We start from the raw sequence: 16,654 nt of genomic DNA, 5'->3' as shown, positions 1-16,654 counted from the left end.
TAGGTAAATGTCACACTTTCCCCAAGCAGTAAATTAAGTATGATACAAGTGAACCAAAACAATAGATTGTCCTTCATTTCAATCAGATGTTAACTGTTGAAGATATGTCATACAATGTCAGTGTGAAGGGACAGGAAGGGAGAGAAACAGAAGCAGTTAATCCAACCTACCACTGAGCATGGCTGCCTTCCCATAGTGACCCTTGTCCTGCCAAAGAGCAGTGGCTATTATGACATTATTTTAGAAACCTCCCTCCCTTTTTCTGTATACTGTATGTCGTTCCTAAGCTGTATCAAGAAGCACAATTTCTCCTTTAATGAATTGGTTATTATTAAATTTCTCCTATGTGCCCTTGAAAGTAACCATTCTTTTAAAGTGCCCAGATGAATTAAATCAGCTAAAACTGCACAAGTGCAGTCTGTAAAAGGGCCAGTCCAAATATCCAAGTCCTCTGAGACAGATGTAAAATATACAAGTTTTTAGTTACATGATATTGCTTATCCATCAAGTATGCTTTTATGAAGCTTTAGGTGTAACTGGGGATCAGATTTTGGGGTGTTCTGGACTACAAATACCATAATTCTTCATTCTGGGAGTTCTACATATCCCATAGATCAGTGTTCCCCAACCTTGGGCCTCCAGATGTTCTTGGACTACAACTCCCAGAAGCCTTCACCACCACCTCTGCTGGGCAGGACTTCTGGGAGCTGAAGTCCAAGAACATCTGGAGGCCCAAGGTTGGGGACCACTGCCATAGATAGCCTTAGAAACATCTAAATGTGATGCACCTGTGAGAAAGGCTTAAATTGGAAGACTTTGAGGCTAAGCTAGGCCTAGCTCGGCTCAAACTTCCTACTTGAAAGAAAGCTCCCAGCTACCACTGGGGCAAGAACAGGAAGCAAGGGTAGAGTTAGGTTTATTTTATTTTTTTTTATTTTATTTATTGGACTTATATACCGCCCCATAGCGCTTCAAGCACTCTCCGGGCGGTTTACAATTTTTTAATTATACAGGCTACACATTGCCCCCCCAGCAAGCTGGGTACTCATTTTACCAACCTCGGAAGGATGGAAGGCTGAGTCAACCTTGAGCCAGCTACCTGGGATTTGAACCCCAGGTTGTGAGCACAGTTTTAGCTGCAGTACAGCGTTTTAACCACTGCGCCACGAGGCGCAAGTAAGCAAGCCTTCTGAGTTATGTTTACAGTATCTTGTAGGTGTATCACATCTGTTTGTAATGTATATGTAGGGTGCATAGAACTCCTAGAATAGAGAAACATGGCATCAGACATCCAGAAAATCTAGAAATCCCATCATCCTTAGATATAACATCCGTAAATCTGGTGCAAGATCTCCTTCTGTAGCTATTTGTATTTGCTATATTTTGGGTCCTGTACACCAGCTGCTGTCTATTGCTTCATGTTCTAATGGAGAAGGAAATAGCAAGGTCCCTTCCGCATAAAGGCAATACAGGCATGATCAGTTTGTAGTGGAGCAGTTGGAGTTCCATGAACACTGAGAGTTTCTCCTGTGGTTTTGAGTTGCTGGGTGTTACTCATCTTTGTGGCTTCATCTGGGTGAGTCTTATCTCTCAACATGTCAGGCCTTCTTTATTATTTAACTTGGTTTCTTTGAACCCACAGATTGCTGCCTTACTTAAAGACAATGAGCGCATTCAGTCTAGTCAGACCAGTCCACCAAATGATGATGACAGTGACATCAAGAAGATTAAGAAGGTATGTTCAGCTATTTAAGATACCTTAAAGCAGTATATAAATTTATGAGCTCAGTGGGAAGTTCCAGGCAATGTCTTTTTCTTGATCAATTGATATGTGGATGCCATGATTAAAGATGTCACTGAGAGAAAAGAAACAACCACACCGAGCTGGTGCAGGAAGCCATTGCTTGATGAAGTGATGGCACAGTGGACCAGTCTCCCTCCCCAAACCTCCCCATTAGCTTTCTCTCAAAAATCTCTTGGGAAGAAAGTGAAAGTGAAACAAAGAAAGCAGCCATTTGGCTGAGCAAGCTGGGGATAAGAACCTGTTGTTAGGCAATCTGCCTCGGCATCTAAGGTGTTATCAAGCTCAGTTCAAGATGCTAATCATAAATTACATACTCCAAAAATATTTGGATTCCAAATACTTATTGAAACAACTAAAACAGTCTTGGCCTGTGCATTAGAATTAGTGTTGCGTTCTGGGCTTTCCATTTTAAGAAGAATGGGTGATACAAAAATTGAAATAAATAAAATAAGTATCCAGTGACTTGCTTTTAACAAAACTGAATCCCAGGTAAATGCTCATCCACAGAAACCTATAGCAAATATTGCATGTTTGGTCCATGGCAGATGTCATCCACCACAATCTATGCATGATATAGTTGGCAGATTTGGAACTTTGGATATGAAAGGGCTTTAACACTCTTGTGCAGTGGAACCCAAAGCAAAAGTCTCCACTTGTTTTACCAGCCTGTTTCAAGAACAGCTTTTACAGTTTGAGCTGTTATGGTTACCACTCATACTTCTAAGCTTATGCAGCACAATCCCAAAAGTCTGTGAGATGATGGAAAATGAGATGGAAACCTGGGTCCTTTTGCCAGCAGCCCTCAGCCTAAGAATGAACACCTCCATGTTGAGGCATACCTTCAGTTTCAACTTAATCCTATAACCTCTCCACCTAATCAATTCCAAATTTTTCTCTGGCTCTGGTAATCTGTTGATTTTCTCCCATTGTTTTTATTCTTATAGTAGTATTCTGTTGTATTTTAATTGTCTGAATTTTGGGGAGCTTCGCTAAAAGATTAGCTATACAGCTGACAAAAAATTCTTTCTGTCTCATTTTCCATGACTTCAGAGTTAAGTGTTTGTAGAAGCATATTGCTTAGTGTTGAACTCTGTTTCCAGAGATTTTTTGACTAACCAAAAGTTCAAAGATAGTATATCAATACAATTTTCAGAATCTGTCTTATGGTCAGCAGGATCATAAGAAGCTTTTTGTGTTGGCTGAGATTTGTTTATGGCCTTGGCTTTGCACAATCCTCTAAAGAAATGCCTTTTCTCTAAACAGGTCCAGAGCTTTCTGCGGGGTTGGTTGTGCAGGAGGAAATGGAAGACCATCATTCAAGATTATATTCGATCACCCCATGCTGATAGCATGCGGAAGCGGAACCAGGTCGTTTTCAGCATGTTGGAAGCGGAGGCTGAGTATGTGCAGCAGCTGCACATTCTGGTCAACAACTTCCTTCGCCCACTAAGGATGGCTGCCAGCTCCAAAAAGCCCCCAATCACCCATGATGATGTCAGCAGCATCTTTCTGAACAGGTGAGTGGGAGGTATTCTGACCAGTCTGACTTGGGAAAACAATCTCATAGTCTAGATTTTACTATTGTCAAAATCCTTTCTAACCTTTGTTGTATTCATTCCCACACATTCAAGTTATGAAACCTTACTAGCGGTCTTATAAACAAATCCAGTTGTTATAAATGTATTGTTTCATTGTCAGATTTATTTTGTTGAAATTGCAAGCATACAGAATATTAGTGGAGAATTCAGCTGAATTCCTTGTTTCTCTTCAGCTCATATCATGAACAGAAATACCTTTGACTGAACTGATTTTTTTCATGGCTAGTCTGAAGAAATGAGTCAAATAGAGCTGATAAAAGATGCACTTCCGGCACTTATCAAGCAAGTAAAACTTAGCAAGTAATCAGGATCAGTTGGGAAATACAGTATAGCAAGCCCTTTTAAGCTTCCAGTTCATAGGGAGAAGAGACAGTAGGCCTCCTCAGAAGAGAATCCTTCTGTCCTGTTCGTTCTGTCTCTTCTTCACAAAGCTGTGGGATAAACTGTCCTTCAAAAAAGTCTATTCTGTGTTCTAGAAGGATGTGGTTAATCACTTAAAATGTATTTATTAGAGTACTAACAAAACAGAAATATCGAAATATGTTGGCTTCTGCTTTCTTGACCACTCTGAAAAAAGTGTCATCTATTTAAGCCGGCTATTATAGAACACAAAATATGAAGTGAAAGGATACTGTGAGTTGTTGTCCTCTAGATTCAGGCCAGAAAGTGCTAGGGTACCAAGTTTATACATTCAGATGTTTTCCTCCCCCCCCCCCAGTGTTCTTGGGTCTAACGGTATTTCTGTCCCAACCACAGAGTTAGATTATGATAGATTTTGAGTTAAAGATTCCTTAAGCTTGTACATAGGTTGGTTGTTGTTTTACCTATTTACTGTAAGGTAAAGGTTCCCCTTGACAATTTTTGTCCAGTAGTGTTCGACTCTAGGGCGCGGTGCTCATCCCAGTTTCCAAGCCAGCGTTTGTCCGAAGACAATCTTCCGTGGTCACATGGCCAGTGCGACTTAGACACAGAACGCTGTTACCTTCCCACCGAAGTGGTCCCTATTTATCTACTTGCATTTGCATGCTTTCGAACTGCTAGGTTGGCGGGAGCTGGGACAAGCGACAGGCGCTCACTCCGTCACGTGGATTCAATCTTACTGCTGAAGATCTACAGACCTTACAGCACAGAGGCTTCTGCGGTTTAACCTGCAGCGCCACCACGGCCCTCTCCTATTTACTGTAGAAGGCATCTAACATAAATTAGTTTTCAAGACCTTCAAATAATGTTCTCTTAAATGTAACACGTCCTACCACTTGCCAGCAAACTTGTGACAATAATAAAGTGCCAACAAGAACCCTTCACCAAATGATACAAGACACTATTCCTGTCTTGCAATCTAATACAAAGGATCCCAAGAACACAACACTAGACTGCCCCAAAATTCTTACCATCATCACCCATATATATAGTATAACAATTTTCCTCATAATATCAGTGAAAGAAAAGAGAGAATAGGATGGAGAGAATGGCCACCAAATAGCAGGAAGAGGATGCAGTGGTGCTCACCTATTTTTACATTGAGCTGCGATACACCACGACATCTCTCCCAACCAGTCTCCAGCCTGAAGCCACTCCTGCCCTCTTCTAACTCACTGTCCATCATGGCCACACACGGACAGTCTCCCAGCACCAGCCACATCAAGCCACCAGGCGGAGTGGCCAACCACGCTGCCAACATCTGGGGGTGGTGTTGTCGCACTAGCAACAACATGGGCCCCCGAGTGAGTCTGGGACCCAGCTTGAACATGCCAATCCAATGACTGAATGTGGTTCTTGCTCATAAACAATGTGAGATCTGTGAAAACAAGCAATACTCTCATTCAAAAATACTTTATTTCTCCAGTTCTCAAATCTTATTTGATTTTTTTTTATTTCTCTTTCAGTGAAACGATCATGTTTTTACATCAGATATTTTACCAGGGCCTGAAAGCACGAATTTCCAGCTGGCCAACCTTGGTGCTGGGTGAGCAACGCTCTTTATTGTTTGTTGTCTGCTCTGTTCCCATTTAAACAGGACAAGAGGAACTTGCCACGTGGGGTGGGAGGTCTGCTGTTCTGGTCTCCGGCCACTCTATGGCTACCCTTTTTCCTTTGCAACTGCCAGTCAGCATTGTGTGCACACTGGGCAGGCATAATCAGTCCTCGTCGGCCTGGCAGGTTGGGTCCCCTGACAATTTTTTTTTAAAAAAATCAATGCAGAACTTGAGTTTCTTAGAACAAGTCAAGCAACATTAAATTCACATTTTGAATACAGCAGGGAGATATCAGTGAGGCAGGGAATAGAGAAATGGATGGGCTTAGACATCTTGGCCTCTTCCAGTTCTCTGTAAGTGAAGGCTTGTAGAGTGTTGCCCTCAGGTCACTTCCCACTAGATCATTTCCCCCTTTTAGTTCATTTGTTCTCTTCTGAGGGGAAGGCTGGCTGTAAAGTTGCCGACAGGCTTTCCACACACTTGCAAACAGAGAAGCCAGTTCTTGGGACTTCTGTATGCAAGCCTGGGTTTTATCCTGGATTGATTTCTCTTGCCACAATAAGTGTAAGTCTACGTTTTGCCTTACCATGAGTGTCCTGAGTGATTAATCCTTAATTATATCCATAAACTTACCCTACCAGTCTGCTGCGCTTTGCTAATCTAATTAGCATAAATTACTACAGAGTTCCTTCCCAGCCCAAGCCAGCTGGTATCTCTCTTGTGTGCGCAGGTTGTATTTTGACCATTCGGGCATCAGGAATGCACATATAAAACAAAAAGGCATGTTGTTAGGGAAAAGGAAAAAGAGGAGGAGGAAGAGGAGAAGCAGTCTGTGAGATTTCCTTAAGCAAAGCGCAACTGCTTCTATGAAGTGGAAAGGAGGCCAGGCCACAAAGGAAGAATACAAACGAATAGCAAGGAATTGCAGGGATCGCATTAGGAGGGCAAAAGCTGAGAATGAGTTGAAGTTAGCTAACAAAAAAGCATTATTCAGGTATGTATGTAGCAAAAGACCAAAAAATAACCCCAGTAGCTCAGCTACTCAATGGAGATGAAAAAGAATAACAGACGACAAAGAAAAGGCCCAGATGAACTGCATCCAAGCGTGTTGAAGGAAGTGGCTGAAGAGCTGTCAGAACCACTGTCCATTATTTTCTTGAAACCAGGGGAAATGGGTGAGGTGCCAGATCATTGGAGGAGGGCTAATGTTTTCCCTATCTTCGAAAAGGGCAAAAAGAAGGAACCTAGGAACTACAGACCAGTCAGCCTGACATTATTCTCAGAGAAAAAGTCTGGAACAGATGATTAAGCAGTCACTATACAAGTACCTAGAAAACAATGCAGTAATAACTGGAAGCCAATACGGATTTGTCAAGAACAAATCCTGCCAGACTAATCTAAAGTCATTATTTTGATCAGGTAACTTCCTTGATAGACAGAAAGAATGCTGTAGACATATCTTGACTTCAGCAAAGCTTTTGACAGAGTGCCCCATGGTATTCTGATTAGTAAGCTAACTAGGAGTGGGCTGCATAGAACAACTGTCAGCTGGATACACAGTTGGCTACAGTTAGAGGGTGATGATTAACAGCTCCTTCTCCAACTGGGAGAAGGTAACAAGTGGGTTACCCCAGGGCTCAGTCCTGGGCCCTGTGCTCGTCAACATTTTTATTAATGACCTGATCAAGGGGTGCAGGTAATGCTAATCAAATTTGCATTTGACATAAAATTAGGTGGAATAACTAACACCCTGAAAGACAGGAAAAAAAATTCAAAGTAATTCGGATAGGCTTGAGCACTGGGCTGAAAAGAACAGAATAAAATTCAGCAGGGATAAGTGCAAAGTACTGCATCTAAGAAAAAGAAACCAAACACAAAGTTGCAAGGTGGGGGATACCTGGCTCAGCAATACTACAAGTGAGAAGGATCTTGGAATCATTGTGGATCACAAGTTGAATATGAGCCAACAGTGTGATGTGGCTATAAAAAAGACAAATGCTATTTTAGGCTGCATTAGCAGAAGTATTGTCTCCAAATCCCATGAGGTTCTACCCTGTTTCCCCTAAAATAAGACCTAACCTGAAAATAAGCCCTAGTATGATTTTTCAGAATGCTTGTAATATAAGCCCTACCCCCAAAATAAGCCCCAGTGAAGTGAAACCCCACCCTCCACTACTGTGCAGCAACCAGAAGAAGATGACATGACAGTACAGTGGTGCCTCGCTTAACGATTTTAATTGGTGCCAAAAAAAACCATCGCTATGGGAAAACATCGCTAAGTGAAACGCGTTTTCTCATAGAGATGCATTAAAAACCAGATAATCTGTTCCAATGGGAATGGATTGCCGTCCTTAAGCGAAAATCGCCATAGGAAACATCGCTAAGCAAAATGCGGTTCCCCAACTGAAATGCATTGAAACCTATTCAATGCATTTCAATGGGGGGGGGGGAATTACAACAAATTCAAAAAGAGTCAGAATAAAGTCAAATTAGTTTAACGAAGGGTTTATTAAGTGCACTTACGATTTCAAGCATTCTAAACCTTTTTTAAACATTTTTAAACATTTAAAAGACAGCCAACACGAGGCTGTCAAAACCATCGTTAAGCGAAACAGGGGGACCCAAACTCTCATCGCTATGCGAAGCAAGGTCCCAAACATCGCTATGCGAAAATCGCCCATAGGAAACATCGTTAAACGGAGCGCAAGATCGCTCCGGAAAACTAATCGTTAAGCAATTACATCGTTAAATGAAGCAATCACTAAGCGAGGCACCAATGTATTTGAATAAATGTAGATTGTTGTGCATGAAAAAAATTAACATCCCCTGAAAATTAGCCCTAATGCTTTTTTTGGAGCAAAAATTAATATAAGACCCTGTCTTATTTTTGGGGAAACAGGGTAGTTCCTCAGAACTGTTTAGGCCTCATGAGTATTGTGTCCAAGAAGGATGCTGACAAATTGGAACAAGTTCAGAGGAGGGCAACATGGGTGATCAGAGGGCTGCAAACCAAGCCTGATGAGAAAAGACTGAAAGAACTGGGCATGTTTAGCCCTGAGGAAAGAATACTGAAGGGAGATATGATGTGACATTTCAAATGCTTGAAAAGCTGTCATTCAGAGGATGGGGCAGGGTCCGTTCTTGATCACACCAGAGAGCAGGACACACAATAATGGGCTCAAGTTAAAGGAAGCCAGATTTCGATTGAATATCAGGAAAAACATCCTAACCGTTAAAGCAGAAAGACAGTGGAACCAATGACCTCGGGAGCCGGTGACCTCTCCAATGTTGGAGGCATCCAAGAGAAAATTAGACAACCCTCTGCCAGATCTGCTTTGATTTAAATTCCTGCCTTGAGCAAGAGATTGGACTCAATGGCCTTAGGGGCCCCTTCCAACTTCAGGATTCTATGATTCCATGAATTCCTGATGCAGATTGCATGACGTTTGAAAATCTTGCCCAGTTCCACCCAGACAAGGCTTCTTGTGGCAGTGAAAGATGGCACAATTATGTGTATTACTACTATAACTGTGACTGCTGCTTCTTCATGAGAATGGGATTTTCCCTTCATCCCAGTTGGAGGCTAGCTGAAAGTAGTTTGAGAAGCAAGGACAGAGTAAAGTTTTTCAGGAGTGGGGTAGAGCAAACATCACTGGTCCCTTTGCTCACTTTGGCGCCTGCTGAGCTGATACCAGCAGTACCAGCAGCCTTGGGTAATGATGGCGCTGAGCTCCAGAAAGGTCCAGCTCCCTCTCCTGGCAAGGACCCAAGGAAGAGCCTGAGCATCTCAGGTTTGTGGTTAGAGTCAAAGGAAATAGGGCAAAATTAGGCATATCACAGCCGGCTGTCAGAAACCGGGGGGGCTAGCCAGAACTGAGTCTGTGGTACATATGGATCTAGAGAAAACCATGCTTAAAGCTGTTCCTTAGCCTTGGGCAGATGGCATTTCTCAAAGGGTGTCAAGGTCGTTGCATGGGTGGAAAAGGTTATACATACTTGTGAGTCACAACAGCAGTCTTAATTGCTTCTCAAAACATCTCAAAAAGATTTAAGGCCTCTTACAATTAAAATATACAAACTTTAAAAGCAATATGTTGTAAAACTACATTTCTCTTTTCTTCTCAACCAAACTACAGGGATAATCCTCACATCTCATCAAATGCCTGGGATTAGAGAAACTTCTTAACATAGCAGTAAAAAGATGATAATGTCACCTGTAGGCAGGTCTTGATGTGGAGAGCATGCCATAGGTTGTGAAGTGACAATCAAAGAGTTATCTCTCTCTCTCTCTCAGAGGAGGTACCTTAAAAATTGGGAGGAAGGACGTCTTTAATTCAGCATGTAGTTTAACCTTTTCCTGCTACACCTGTTCCAAATGACCCTTCTGCAGTGCAACAGCCTCACTGCTAACTTGTCCATCTAGAATCAGAGTGGGTGGTGCGGAGCTCCTTCTCCACCCTAAGAACCACAGCTACACCATCCCCATCACCTAACTGGATCTTGCATTCAACCCTGTGCCTTTGGGAGGTGGGTAGCATCTTTTCACCCTTGCTTCTTTGCTTCTAGCTGACCTCTTTGACATCCTGCTGCCAATGCTCAACATCTACCAGGAATTCGTCCGCAACCACCAGTACAGTCTGCAGATTTTGGCCCACTGCAAACAGAACCGTGATTTTGATAAGCTGTTGAAACATTATGAAGCAAAGCCTGACTGCGAGGAGCGGACGCTAGAAACCTTTCTGACGTATCCCATGTTTCAGGTAAGGCACACGGTTCAGGACAAAGCAAGCAGCCTGCCTGGGGTTGGGGTGAGGGAGCTCCTTTCCAAGTTCCACAGATGCCCTTGACTCATTGTGGGATATTTTTGTGCCCACAAACACCTGGATAAATTTGGGAGAGCTGTTGACATGGTAAGTTTTTAATTTTTTTTAACTGACTGGAACATTTTGAATTGAAGGACAGACGAGCAAAATGTTTCAAAATTGGCTGGAAGATGCAGAGAATATCTTGCTGCCCTTGCTAGGTCATGGGAGGGAGGGCATTGCACCGATTCATTCTCTTCTTTTCCCTCCTCTGACGAAACCTAGATTCCCAGGTACATCTTGACATTGCATGAGCTGTTGGCTCACACACCCCACGAGCATGTGGAGAGGAACAGCCTGGACTATGCCAAGTCTAAACTGGAAGAGCTTTCCAGGTTAGTGGAATCAACAGTGGCTTGAGTGGTTGGAGTGGGAGGTCACACACCAGAATCCCATCACTTCCCATATGAGGTCAAAGTAGAAGACAAAGGCCACGGCAAGGCTGTTTTTCAGACATTATCTTTTTCAGGTGGCTGCAGCATTGTTTACATATTAGCTCTCTTATGCACAGGATAAATGCCTCCCGATGAAGCAGTCCTTTGGCGACAATTTGTGTATTCATCACCATGTTTCTCTGCATTTCCATCTTAAAGGGAACAAGAGCAATGAAGCCAAGAAGTGATACTTTCTCTAGCAGGAGAGTCCAGAAAGTCTTGTTGTGGCCTCTGAAATTTCTTGAGCCACTGCGCTTATATTTTTGTGCTTCATTTCATCACTGGCTTTGTTTTTCTACCTTGACTAATTTTTCAGAATACTGAATGTAATAGCCGATGATGTCCTTCAGGCAAGAGGGGGCCGGGTTCTTTCACTGACCCTCCCTGTCCTGGTTAAGGAGTTTCTAGGCCTGTGGACGAGACTGTAAACATTGTTTACACGGCATCCTCTCTGGGACACCAGCTCACCATAGAGAGCTCCCTCTTCCAGTTTATTTTCATGGAATACTTGCATCAAGTATTTGTTAAACAGTGGCAAGATGGTACCCTGTTTTATATTCATGGTTTCTTTTCTCTGGTCCAGCTAGCAAGCCCGAGGAAGGGCAGAAGGCATGCTAGTTCATCATCACAGCAGTTGGTATTTGGCTGACTTTTTTTCTCTTCCTGTAGGATAATGCATGATGAAGTAAGTGAGACTGAAAACATTCGGAAAAACCTGGCTATTGAAAGGATGATTATCGAGGGCTGTGAAATCCTCCTGGACACCAGCCAGACCTTTGTAAGACAAGGTAGGGCATCTGAGATGGCCCGTAATCGCTTGTGTAGGCCCAGACAACCTCTGGTTCTGTTCATGCCACACCTCCAAAAGGATGTTGCAAAGCTACAAGGTAGATAAAGAAGACCAAACTCAATGACCAAATAGGCTGGAGCTGTTCCCCTTGAATGTTTACAGTGTAGTGTCCCTTTTCAGCAGATGGAAAAAAGGAAGAGAGAAACTAGCAAGTCAGCACCAAAAGCAAGGTCTGAAGCCTATCCAAATGACAGAAAGAAAGCTAGCCATGAGATACAATCCTGGCAGCTAGAAAACAGATGCTGTTCCTACAGGTGTTTTCTTGTAATTAAAGACTTTTACACCTTATCACTCAGAGCATTGTCCAGAGGCCAAGTACAGGCCATCAGATGCATCCACTGAAAGCAAGAACCTTATTGTTTTGGGGTGAACATATTTTCATCACATACCAATCCAGCCTGTATCTTCAGCTGTTCTGTTTATTCAAATGGGTTCTCCACATTCAAAGACGATGGCTGAGATGTGGCAAAGCAACAAGGACCTAAGGGTCTTAGTGGCAAACTTGAAGTAAGGCTGGTCAATCTGTTTTCCTTCTTGGAGAAGGGGCTCTTCTGAGTCCCATGCCTCAGAAATGAGACTTGCGAATCAGGGCTGTATTTATCTTCCAAAGATGAATCATTAAAGATGCATAGAGGGGATCTGGATGGACTGTTTCTTGTACTGCATAACAATCTAAATAATGCACACATTGTCTTGGTATTTTCCAGCTTAATTTGCGGGAAAATCAAGAATATACATTATTTGCATAAAGCAGGGCTGTCCAAACTTTTCACCGTGAGGGCCACATTTTTGAGGGCCGAAGGAATGCGCGTGCACACAAGCACATTGGCATGCAGTCAGACACACAGCACACACGCACATGCCTGCCTGCACGTGCTCATGAATGCATGCACTGGACGGATAAAAAGGCAAAGCAAGCCGGATTTGTCCTGCAGGCTGTAGTTCGGAGACCCATGGTATAAAATATTAGGTGAGGGAGATGATAATCAGTTTCTCTTCCTAGATTCTCTGGTGCAGAACAATGTAATACGTTGTGGTGTTAATGATTATAATGAGAAATTGACTTCTATGCAGTCACACAAAATAATGAAACAGAAATACTGATTCCCCTGTAGTTGAGGAACTCGATCTGCTATGACAAATATGCACAAGCTGTGACAAAGCTGGCACCACTAGATGGAGCCCCTGTTTTAAAAACATGCTACATAATATATTTTGGCTCTGTAGCTCCGGACCTTGAGTAACCCAGGTGTTCATGGACTGCAACTCCCAGAAACCCCCAGTAGTAAAGCTAGTGGTGAAGGCTTCTGGGAGTTGCAATCTAAAAGAACCTGAGTTACCCAAGGTTGGAAACCACTGTTTTAGTTTGGTTCTCAATGGAATACGTGCAAGTGATAGGGCTTAGCTAGAAGGCTCATTTGGAGTGGGGTGGTGCAGGCTAATTAAAATCACTTAAGGTTGTTAAATGGGACGTGGTGGCACTACAGATTAAACTGCAGAAGCCTCTGTGCTGCAAGGTCAGAAGACCAAGCAGCCGTAAGATGGAATCCATGCAACAGAGTGAGCTCCCGTTGCTTGTCCCAGCTCCTGACAACCTAGCAGTTCAAAAGCATGTAAAAATGCGAGTAGATAAATAGGTACCACCTCAGTGGAAAGGTAATAGCATTCCGTGTCTAGTCGCGCTGGCCACGTGACCACAGAAACTGTCTTCGGACAAACGCTGGCTCTACGACTTGGAGATGGGGACGAACACTGCCCCCTAGAGTCGGACACAACTGGACTAAATATCAAGGGGAACCTTTACCTTTAAAGTTTTTAAGGTGGAGTTCTGGGATGCCATTTGGTGCAATCTTTGCATCCACAAGACATATGTATCTCAAGTAACCCTATTTGACCCATTTCTTTTCTCCCTTAAGAAAATAAAAAAGAAAAATCACCCCCCCCCCCCCGTTTCCTCTTGCCATCTTCTGAGTGTGAGAAAAAGCCTTCATTTCTCCCCCTAAAAGGTACAGCTTGTCAGGGTTTTAAAAAAACTTTTTAAAAAAACCCAGAGGATTAGAGGAAAGAAGTTTTTAATTTCCCAATTTCCCACTATCATTAAGTGGCTAAGCTGTCTGTTTAAGATCCTAAAGATTTTGGGAAACAGAAACCAGCTGGGATATAAAAGCAGAAAGCTTTGCTTTGGTTCAGTCCCAGGAATCACATGTCCTGGAAATGAACCAAAACAGAGCAATCCTACCCACACCTTTAAAAGAGTTGCCCCTGACAGAAACCCACAAAGGTTTGGGCAGGAAAGCTTTGGAGATGTGTTGGTTCACTCTAGCAATTGCATCATCTGATCACTGACAAAAGCAGTGCCACAACAGACCTATCATGTCAGAAAATCTGAGCCCGGAACCTTTCCCTAAGATCCAATAAAAATTTATAGACCTCTAGGGGAAAATCAGAAGGCTGTGTTTGTCACAGCTGGTATTTATCCTCAAAAAGGGTTAATTCCAGAATGAAACCAAACAATCATTTATAATCATATCAGAATTCATGTGAGTATCAAAATATAAGTCAATTTATTGTTGCAGTGACTCCAGGCAACTAATTCTACAAGTTTTATTTGTCTGCATTGCTTCTATGTTCTATAAAGATACTTCAAAAAGTAACAAGTTAACATGTAGTGAAAACATTCTTACAGTTAGGAAAACTGTAGGCATAATTGCTTTAAAATAAAATGCCACACAAATGTCTTACAACTATGAAAAGTTGCAAATAAGAAATAATCCAAAAATAAAAATTAAGTTCTAGGCTTAATTTTTAAATCAGACTTAAATCCAAAATATAGTGAAATATATTCTAAGAGTCAAAAAAACACTGAGACTAGTTAAATTACGTTCTAAAAATTCAAGAGCCTAAGAAGACATATTTAAAAGCTGGAAATACATCTCTAAAAATATTGAAATCCTTAAAAACAAAAATATGTTAAAGAAAATTAATTTCCTTAGCCTCTAGGTTTATTATGAACCCACACAGAAAAATCATTGCAAATGCTTACCCAGCCAGGCCGATTTCAATCAATAGAGATAAATCCCTGACGATTGTTGTTGGTACAGTGGGGTCTGTACTTAAGAACTTAATCCGTATTGGAAGGTGGTTCTCAAGTTGAAAAGTTCTTACAGTATGTTGAATCTGCATTTCCCATAGGAATGCATTGAAAACTATTTAATCCGTATCTGCTCTTTTCCGTCCATAGAAACTACAGTGGAACCTCTACTTAAGAACTTAATCGGTTTTGGAATGGTGTTCTTAAGTTGAAGCAAAATTTCCCATAGGAATGGACTGAAAACCAATTAATCCGTTCTGGCTGTTTTTTTGTTATGTAGAGGTGTGTTCGTACATTGAAGCATTAGTTCCCATAGGAACTAATGCAATGCTGGTTAATACCTACTGTACCACTAGGGGGAGAATTTTTTTAACCTAAGATGACCTAAGGTTAAAAAAAGAGCAGGAAAGGTTTTTTTTCCTGTTCTTATCTTGGATTTCTGTTCTCAAGTAGAAGCAAAATTTAGCAAATGGAGCTGTTCTTAAGTAGGATTGTTCTTAAGTAGAGACGTTCTTAAGTAGAGACCCCACTGTACAGTGTCTGAAAATTAAGCTGCTGTTACATGATCTTTGATTATCTTTGATGTCTGGTGCCCAAATGGTGTGGAGTTGTGATGATGTGATGAATTCGTGAATGTCTAAATTGCCTCTGTATGTGTCTTATCTTCTATTTATAATTCATTCAGTTGTTTACCCTTCTCTTCTAATTTTAAACAAACATTTCTGCAGGATTTCAAGGTCCAAAAATTTAGAGATCCAAGAATAACTTTTCAATAGGAAATTGTATTATTCTTGCATTTTTTGTAATTCCATGAGTTTTCTAACTTGAAATACAACAAGGTGCCACTATGCTTATAATTTTATTGTTATGGCTTAAATTTTACAGAGCTTGAAGGAATAAAGGCCATTCACATGAAAGCTCTGGACTCCTCAAAACCTGAAAAATCAGAACATTATGATTTTAAAGAGTGCAAATATAATATCTGCATTCTTCATTTAAGCTTGGTTAGCATTTGCAAAGCAAGTTCTACTGGCAAGATTGTTATGATAACAGTGATCTTGCTCAGCTGGAAATGTTTTGAGATGATTGTAGTAAACTATTGTTCAAGCATATTCTCGAAGGCTTTCACTGCTAGGATCCAATGGTTGTTGTAGGTTTTTTGGGCTGTTTGGCCGTGTTCTGGTTTCTCTTCCTAATGCTTCTCCAGTCTCTGTGGCCAGCATCTTCAGAGGACAGGAGTTAGAACTCTGCATGTGTTCTGGTGTGGTGTGTGAGATGGTTGAGTATTTGTAGCTGTGGGATCAGCTTTTTGTTGTTTTCAGGAGATTGGGTGATTATGGTGATCCGGGTGTTTTTTGTTATGGGTGCATTGTTGTGATAAGGGGGGAGATGATCTGTCATTGTGATTGATGGGTGTTTTTGTGTGCAGTGATCACCAGTCCTTGTGGCTGGGTAGAGTTCTGCAGATGGGAAGATTAGGGATAACTATCTTAAGATGTTGGTAACGCTGCCGGACAGAGGGTCTCTAGTGTCTCTTGAATAGCAGTGATCGATCTAGTTAGCCTTCTGGGAACAAAATGCTGAATTAGAGAAACTTTGGGTCTGTTCCAACATGGAAAATTCTTCTGTCAATCCAGACATTCCTAGGCATCCCTCATGGTGGCTTCAGTCTCTTCATATGTATGACTTCAAGCTGTCCCTTGAATACAGAACTGCAGGGCTGGACTAGGAGCAGGACTAATTTGACTGCCACATGCTTCCCTTTTGTATGTTTACTTGCCTGTCTTTGAAGCATAGCATATGCAGCCCAATTAACCCCAAATCTTCCAACTTTCTACCTGTCTCTTCTCCCACTAGGCTCCCTCATCCAAGTGCCGATGTCTGAGAAGGGGAAGATCACACGAGGACGCTTGGGCTCCCTTTCCTTGAGGAAGGAGGGTGAGAGGCAGTGCTTTCTGTTCTCCAAGCACCTCATCATTTGCACCAGAGGCTCTGGTGGGAAGCTGCACCTGACAAAGGTGAGCAGAACAGGGAACTAA

At 42.0% G+C, this 16,654-nt stretch overlaps 1 protein-coding gene across 2 annotated transcripts in view; it reads left to right on the top strand.

Annotated features, from left to right (window-relative positions):
• Positions 1-16,654, top strand: part of RASGRF1 (Ras protein specific guanine nucleotide releasing factor 1) — a 194,477-nt gene that overhangs the window by 116,524 nt on the left and 61,299 nt on the right. For both annotated transcript variants that reach the window (XM_072982190.2, XM_072982189.2), the window contains exons 4-10: positions 1,643-1,735; positions 3,068-3,321; positions 5,289-5,368; positions 9,945-10,138; positions 10,466-10,575; positions 11,344-11,462; positions 16,473-16,633. In XM_072982190.2, coding sequence (XP_072838291.2) covers positions 1,643-1,735; positions 3,068-3,321; positions 5,289-5,368; positions 9,945-10,138; positions 10,466-10,575; positions 11,344-11,462; positions 16,473-16,633 — 1,011 coding nt within the window. The remainder of the gene's footprint in view (positions 1-1,642; positions 1,736-3,067; positions 3,322-5,288; positions 5,369-9,944; positions 10,139-10,465; positions 10,576-11,343; positions 11,463-16,472; positions 16,634-16,654) is intronic.

The sequence above is a fragment of the Pogona vitticeps genome, chromosome 12 (genome assembly GCF_051106095.1).
Source record: "Pogona vitticeps strain Pit_001003342236 chromosome 12, PviZW2.1, whole genome shotgun sequence".
Classification (NCBI taxonomy): domain Eukaryota; kingdom Metazoa; phylum Chordata; class Lepidosauria; order Squamata; family Agamidae; genus Pogona; species Pogona vitticeps.
The sequence above is the reverse complement of the archived record's forward strand: the minus strand, read 5'-3'. Positions and strand labels throughout refer to the sequence as shown.